Below are 8,442 nucleotides of genomic sequence, written 5' to 3' on the forward strand. Positions count from 1 at the left end.
ACAGGTCAAACATGCCCTATAGAACTTCACCTGGGTCCTGCAGTCATTTGTAGGTTTTAAGAACTCCCTACAAGACCAGGGTGGATAAATATAATTTTATCTTTAATGGACTCAATCAGGAGAAAACAAATGTATGTTTGGTAAGAAAGCTACATCTAAGATGAATTTGAATGTAAGGAATGTGCTTAAAAACATTATCTTTTGCCTTCTCACTTCTTCCAGTCCAACATTTTGATTGTATTCTTTAAACTTATCAAAGTGGCTATGCAAAGCATTATTTTCTGATTCTATTTGTATTATGATATATCTATATTGGACATAAATATTACCATTCGTGACCCTGTAACTGTCAGGGTTCCTGGGTCATCGGCCCAGCGCTTTCAGTTTTGTTCACGTTCGGTTTATTTTTCCACTGCCTGTCTCACTTCCTGTTTGTTCCTGTGTCAGCTCGTCTCGTGCCATTAGCCAGATTATGTTCAGCTGTGTACTCACCGGTCTCTCATTATCATCCTCATCAGTCTGTGTATTTAAGTCTTCTGTTTCTACTCGTTCTTTGTCGTGTCATTGATGTTGATGTTATGTCGTCGTTTCCGCCAGCCAGCCAGCCACTCAGTCCGTTCGTCCTTCCTTCATTCATTCATTCAGTCAGTCGTCCAGCCAGCCATTCCCTACCTCTGTTCTGTTTGCTCACGCCATCACAATAAACCCCAGTCTTCACCTACCTGTGAGTCCTGCGTTTGGGTTCCTTCTTCCTCGCCTCCACCCCACACCTGACAGTATCAGGTTTAGCGTACGGCTAGTTTTTCATCTGTAGTCACCTAGCATTTTATGTCTTCTTTTAGCTATATTTTTCAGAGTGTTTCATTGTTTCCTTTCTGTTTCTGGTACCAAGAAACTACTTGATTTTCTTTAGGGTGTTTCAAGGTTACATAAGTATTTTATTTAAAGACTTCGGACACAAGTCTGTTTCCCTGTCTCGTGTTTTTGTACTTGCAGGGTGGCCAGTTCTGTGGTGTAACTGTCCTCGGTGTCATTCAGCTGCCTCTCCAGTGAGTCATTTGTGACACATACTGACGACAGTCCTGTTTTCCACTGCACCTGATGATGCTGATGTCCTCTTTCTACACTGTAGTGTTAGTGATCTTGGCCAGGGGTATTGCAGCAGAGAGATGTTGCACTCATAGAATTCTTAATTGAAATCTGCAGAAGAATTGAAAAGTAGTAGCACTTTTTAGAATTTTAGATAGTAAGATAAGTAAGACTTCCATAAAGCCAAATAGGGGAAGAGGATGAAGTCAGCTAATTTTTTAAAGCATTTTTCGAAAAAGATTTAACAGGTAATTCTATATATGTAGAATGTCCACTCACATCATTGCCAGTATTGACATCACTCACCATGGTTGGTTGAAGTTCTTTCATTTTTTCTTTAATTTCAAAGGAGCAGTTTGCTAAGTGGCATTTGTGTGCATCTCCTTTTCTGTCGTGCCTGTGTGGTCCAGTTTGTGACAAAGTTCATTTAAAAATGTGCTTCAAAATAACTGCCCAAATAAGTGCCTAGAGCCATTTCAATATGCCTTGATTTAACTTCACCTCAGAGGGTAATGTGCTTTTTCCCATCCCTTGGGGACATAGAATGGAGTGTCTCCAACTTTGAGGACTCTTTATTCGTCATATACCTTAAAACCAACCTTCAGTGTCTCCCTCCCTGCTCATTTCTCATTCCCCAACTACATCACACAGCCTCTACCTGATTTCTTCAACCCTGATTTCTGCTTTATTCAAACATAATGATGATGAGACTATCATAACCATCATATTACTTCTTAGTTGCAAAGAAGATTTTCATTATGATAGATTACAGTGTGTGGCAGCATAGTACCCAAGTCGAAAAATAAAACACAATTCTTTGACATGTTTTAGCTCTGCCACAACACTCCCGAGCCGTGCCACACATGCACCAAAATTAGAGCTCCAGTTAATTCTGTGCATTCTGGTAGATAAACCAATGCTTATCCAGCACACATGGTGTAAAAACCATTGCCTTTCGCTGGCTTGGTTTTGCAGAATGCTCATCAAGCAGAGATATGGTTGTGTAATATTTGGATTCCTCGTGGAAATGTCCTACTGGTATCCGCCATTTGAAGAAAAAAAAAAACTCTGGTTCATTTTTGCAGTAATGCTTCCAGTCTCACCACACCATCAATAGCTGATGAAACCTTCTTCTTAAAAGTATAAGGCTACTCATCATTATGTTAAATAAACAGGAATGAACACAAACTGAGCTCTGATTGTGGTTCAGTTCATTCACATCCAAATAATTCTAATTTCAAAGCCTGGCAGAACTTGGCAGTGAGGGTTTCATGCTAGGAACTGTCCTCTCATCTGTTTATTCAGCTGCTAGTACACAATAATTTGTTATTACAGCAAATACAATAGACTAATGCACTACTTTAGTTGGATAAAGCTAGCAGAACGCTTTCCATTCATTCAGGTCCTTATGTGAAAATAAAACCTCCTTTGCCAAAGGTAAATTTCTTTGGTATCAGCGGTCAGTAAATGGTTTAAGAACTTGTTGCTTCTATTTTTACATCTCCGCAGTCAGATTTATACTCCAATCAACTGATCATCTGTTTTCCAATTCCACTTTTGGCACTGTAAGTGAAACCCCTCGAAATCTTTACAGTGGACAAACAAAAAGGACAGATTATTGTTGCGCATAATGTTTCCTGCAGCTGTGTACAGGCTTCTGTGTTCAACAGTTTTGGATCAATATATAGGAATTCCATAATGAAAAGCCTGAGAACTCAAACTGGTATACAATATATTTAACAGGTTTACTAAACATCATCTTCATCATTTCTTTTATCTGAAACACCACATCCTTATTTATACTTTAACAACTGCTTTAATGAATACACCCCACAAGGTTTAGTATAATTCATAAATACATATCACAGCGGTTTAGATGCATGTTAATGTAATGTCAGGTCTTTTGCTCTCTGAATATACTCTTGGATGATGTTTTCTGAACCCTAAGTTTTTTTTCTCTCTACACTAGATGGCAGCATTGAGCTAGAAATTATAGAGAACACATCAAAACTTTTTTTTAAAGGGCATGAGGATATCTTTACCAACACAGAGCTCTGCCTTGTTTTTTGAATGTCCTCAGAATGATCAAATTTAGATTGTTATAGTTCTGGTTTTCAATTTGAGAACTTTACTACAAATGTGGGTTTAAAAAAACATATATATATTCAAAAGTCTTTTATTATTTGTAGACCAACAGACACCCATAAAAGTTAAATCCAGTTTTTATATCTGGACAGACAATGAAACTTGCTCCACAATATACCACAGGGAGGCAATTTCTGATCTAACAACACCCTTTCTTTGGCATTTTACAAGAATTTCAAGTAAATGACTCCAGTGGACAGCTGTTGTAGTGTAAGAGGAGCCTTTATGTCTGAAAGCACATTTCTGATTCTTTTTGCTGTCACCTTTAAAACAAGAGCAGTCTGATAATGAATGCCTCTGCAAAAGCTGAAAATTCGGGTAAAGAATCCTTTTTGAAAAGTTCATGTATCTGCATCCGGATTAATGCCAAAGTTAATGATAGCCTTACTGAAAACTTTTTACGCAAATGTGTCCACATACTTTTGAAAGTGGGGTTCAAAGATTAGTATTTTACACAAAAGCAACACAAACTCAGTTTGGGATATTAGATTAGGGCAATTTATTAAATGAGCCAATTCCCATAGCCTTCCACACAAGATTACATAACAGTATTGCAATCCTTTTCTAAATAGAGTAGTCCTCCGCTAAAGCCTGAAAACCATCACCCAGAACATTTTTATTGAATGAAGAACATTTCATTTTATTCTGATACGAAATCCTTTCCTAGATAATATCTTGCAGGACAAAATTTGAATTACCTTACTTCTGCTATCATTGTTTTTATTACTGTTAATGGCTGCTGTTAGGCTAAACCCATATGCACACAGAGGATGTAGCTGAGATAGCATTCAGATGGTGTGCTGCAGATAAAGAGGAAGGGGTGAGGGAGAGACACAGTTGTCGTAGAAGATCTGAAGGTTGGTGTCGACTTCGATGTTATTTCTCAGAAACATTTCAAGCTCCAGGACTGTCATCTCGTGGATGCTGTTGCCCTCTTTGGCGTTTTTGGCTAGGGCTGCATGGGATGGGAAGAGAACGCGAACGTCGTGGGGTGCGTTGCGGTCATACTCGGTGCAGCAGTAAGCAGACCACACATCTTCGGGGATGGCCACGCGGTTCTGATTGTTGCGACGGATCGTGTTGCCCCTGGTGGTCACTCCGGTGACAATGTAGGCAGTGCCACGGCAGAAGTTGTTAAGGCGCACCCGGATCCGCTCCTCGTACTCTCGCCAAGGCCCGATGTTAAACTCTCGTATCTCTGGGACCACGTTGGTCAGTGTGTAAGTGGCAGCGCGGTCGTGCGGACTGGACTGATGCTGGTCTGGGTTCAGGTGACCTCTTTCATAAAGAACCACATCAGAGTAGTCATCCAGCACTGCCTGGCTGTCCTCAAACTTCATGTGCAGGTAGCCAGTTGGGAAGGGCAACATGTTCCCATTGCCATCGAGCTCTGCCAGCTGGGGAAATGAAATAAAACTTAAAGCAGTCTTTAACATGCCAAGAAATAGCACAAGATACCCAATAAAAGTTCTTTATGCAAGGCCTTTATGTCCCTTTTTCTTTCCAATTTTGGCTTCCTTGAAAGCCTCTTTTTTTAACAAGTGTGGAATATCTCATTAGGCAATGGTTAAAATTCAAGTATTTTTGAAAGACTAACCTGTGGCTCGTACATCCAAGGGTAGTCCACACGTCTGTCTCCCTCAGTTTTCTTGAAGGTATAAGCCGAGTAAACTGGGATCCTCTTAGAAGGATCGTACAAGGTCACGTAACGGGGTTTGTCAGCATATCGCTGGCAGATCTTCTTCAGTTTGGTGTCGACAAAACCCCGCGGCGGAGTCCCCATATAGAGGGAGTCCTTGCATCTCTCCACATGATTAAAATCTTGAACAACTGTTGCTGATGTGAGACTACTGATTATAAGAGCACAAACTAAAGGCAGCTGCAGGATCTCCATGGTCAACGTGTCTCTTCGATGTCTCGCACTGTGCTCTCTGCAGAACTATGACAGCGTAGGGAGTACGGTTAGGATTTAAATGTCACACAGCAGATAGGCAAAGCAGGAAGTGTGTGCGCCAAAGACAGGCCTCCTAATGGATGGTGGCATTGATATGCAGGTTTGCTGCAGTATAGCTCAAACATACAGTGTTTAAAGCTTATGGACCTGTTGTGGTTAGGTTAAGTGCATCAGCTATATTGACTTTTAAGCTAACTATCAAAACTTTTTTAATGTTCTTAATGAGGTTGTGGCTTGGTTTTTGAGGTAATATCATACTGATGGCATAATCAAATAAATTCAAAGAGGATAGCTAGGATGTCACAATGAGTTATTTTTCCCAAGAAAAACTGTAATTGGTATTCACTCTCGCATAAGCCCGAGGTCTGCTGAACGATAATGAAACAGAGGACACTGGAATGTATTCAGGAAGATGCTACTGGAGGAATCCTAAAATGCAAATCCATCTAATCTATGTTGGCGATGAACAAAAGGCTCACAGTCCAGAGAAAGGCACCACGTATACACGTTTCACAGTAAAGTACTACTCACCGTGAAGCATGGATAAGCCAGAGGCATGAACAGATAAAGGATGGAAATTCAGCTACATAGTGACACTTGGTAACTATGTCATTCTCCTGTATAGCTGAAAACAATAGTTAAACTAGAGCATAATGACTTGGACACGGATAATCGAGTGTTTATAAGCTTTGGTACCAATGATGGTATCGTTTTTAATACATATAGCCAAGAATAAAAAATTCTAAATGCAAGTTTTGTGAGGACACTGGAGCAAAAGTACTTCATAGCAACTCAAGAAACTTCCCTTGCAGTACAGTGCAAGTATTTCTTAGCAAATGGCTCAGTGTTCTGCCAAAACGGCTTCGGCACTTATTTTGGCAGCTCACTGTGTACAGAGCGAGTAATCCATCTGAAGACGGCGTCCTTTTTCCAAAGTTTTTTTTTTCCTCTTTGTCCTCTCACTTATAATAACAGCTTTTGAACCTATATTGCATATTCTTTATTTTTTACTGTATATTTTTCTTCATCCAACTCGTTGTCAGCCAGTATTTGATGACAGGCTCTCCTTCTTATCAAGCTCACTTGAGCCTGTTTTCCACCTCATAAACATATCAAGCCACCGCCCACGTGTCCTGTCAGAGGTTGTTTGCTTTAATTAACCATGCTAGGATGAAGATTAACATTTGATTCAGGGTTACCTGTACCCACCTTTTGCAGATGGAAAGAACTGGAAAGTGTGTGAAAAGCTCAAAGTTATGGATGTGCAGCTGAGGCGTCTAAAAGCTTTGACATTTACTGTAAGCTGCCTTTTTTTTATGACAATTTGAATAATCTCAAAATACCAGTCCAAGGAGCTAGATGGTGACGGATTCTGTTATAGCAATACAAAAGCATACAAAAAGAGCAATTCATGGAAAATGTTCGTTATATTCATATTTTAAATATAGACAAGTGTATTGATTTTTTTTTCTCATTAAAATCAGTTCAAATGAACACACTTGGGCTTTCGGGGTATGTCCAATATGAAGTGATGGGAACCACACATGTAAATAATGTGCGATGCAAAGCAAATAAAAGGAGCTACACATCAGCAGCGGGAGTTTGTGGCGCTGTCCATACTGCCCTCTGCCAAAGTCGGTGTTATGCAAATGGAAACTGTCAGATTAGCCGGAGCAACAATCCTTCACTGCCCTAATAAGTCAATTTGAGTGACCGAGTGTTGTTATTCATTGAGGGACCAGCTTGCCTCTCTGATCTAATCTTGAGTTATGACAATCATAACTTATGTAGCCGGGGCTGATGATGCAGTTATGTGAACGGACATTTTTCAGCTGTCAGCATTTTTACCAATTAAAATTATAAATCCAGACCAAGTGTGTAGTCCCGGCTCCACTGCCCTCTGCTGCTCTTCGAAGGAAACAGAAACTCCAAAGTACCGGTCTGGTTCCCTTCATAGAAAAATGGTCAGTGTGATGAAACTGTGCTGTCAGATTGTGAATTTTGAACAAGGCTCTAGTTCAGCAGAGAAACTCATTTAACAGAGAATCTTATCAGCCAAAAATGATACTGTTAAAAAAAAATAAAAAGCTTTTGAAACAGTGCTAGATCTCAGCCAGCAGGCATCCTTCCGCCTGCCTGACTGCATGTCTGTGTGTCTCTTGGGGTGGATCAAAGAGGGCAAGAGTACTTTTCATACAAAGTTCTTTACAAACATGAAGCATCACTCTGTTTCAATGATGCTCAGACAGGCAATGAACATGTGATCAGAATACAGGAAGAATGTGCATGGCTGTTGAGCAATTTAATTACAAATGAAGTGCTTTATGATAACGTATTATTGATGAATAAATATATAATGCAGTACATTAAAGCAATTCAATGTATGACACACTTTTAAATACATATTTATTTAACCTTTATGATACAGGTAATCCCACTGAGACTCAATGTCTCATTTACAAGACAGACCTTTTTTAAACAAACGTAAATAAATTACAAGACTAAAGTAGTTAAAAATGTTTGCACAATCATATTAAAAACAAGAGTGGTTCCATAAAACATAGACACACATATATTTACTAGTGATAATGCATTTATAGCATCAATCTGCTCTAACGCACAGCAGTTTTGCCATTATGCAATACTACATATTAGCCACATGGAGGCAATACAGACTCGTCTTTTTTCCTCGAGCCCTCTCTCATGATAACTGCATGAAATCACGTTTATATATATGGTCATATGATGACAAACTGTTTTTAATTTCCAGTCTTTGCTTTTGTTTCTCCACTTTGTGCATCAGTGTATTATTGCTCCGTTATAGTCACGGTAAACTAATGCATCACAAAGTTTAAATTACATCCACATTTACACGAACTACTTTGAAGATGACAGACAAGACTACAAAGAAGAAAAAAGTTACAGGACTTAGAGTTTATGCTCCCAACCACTTGAGAACAGATTGTAGACCTTCATTGAACCACCAGGGGGCACAATTTAGCAGGTATTGCTAGCCTGTGAGACTTTCCCCGCTTAGTTCTGCAGCAAAGACCGCTCATTGGTCCAAACACCCACATGGGGTTGAGCCCTGACCAATAGACTTTGAGCTGATCAGGGACTGTTGCTAAGGCACTTCAGGGGAAAAAAGGAAGAAAAAAAATCTTCCAGCAGTCTGATTCCACCTTTTCACTCTTTACATTTGTCTGGCTGCTCGTCCTCTTCATCTCTGCCTCTCACTTTCACTCGCAGCTGAG

The 8,442-nt window shown here is 39.8% G+C and overlaps 1 protein-coding gene across 1 annotated transcript; it reads right to left on the bottom strand.

Annotated features, from left to right (window-relative positions):
* Positions 1-3,895: 3,895 nt before the first annotated feature.
* On the bottom strand, positions 3,896-5,159 carry LOC102791450 (endonuclease domain-containing 1 protein). Its single transcript, XM_006799585.3, has 2 exons — positions 4,832-5,159; positions 3,896-4,631 (listed from the first exon to the last, which is right to left on the bottom strand). The coding sequence occupies exons 1-2, from the start codon at positions 5,126-5,128 to the stop codon at positions 4,023-4,025; spliced, it is 906 nt and encodes a 301-aa protein (XP_006799648.1). The 5' UTR covers positions 5,129-5,159; the 3' UTR covers positions 3,896-4,022.
* Positions 5,160-8,442: the final 3,283 nt, after the last annotated feature.

The sequence above is a fragment of the Neolamprologus brichardi genome, chromosome 10 (assembly GCF_056152115.1).
Source record: "Neolamprologus brichardi isolate AB-2024 chromosome 10, ASM5615211v1, whole genome shotgun sequence".
Taxonomy (NCBI): Eukaryota; Metazoa; Chordata; class Actinopteri; order Cichliformes; family Cichlidae; genus Neolamprologus; species Neolamprologus brichardi.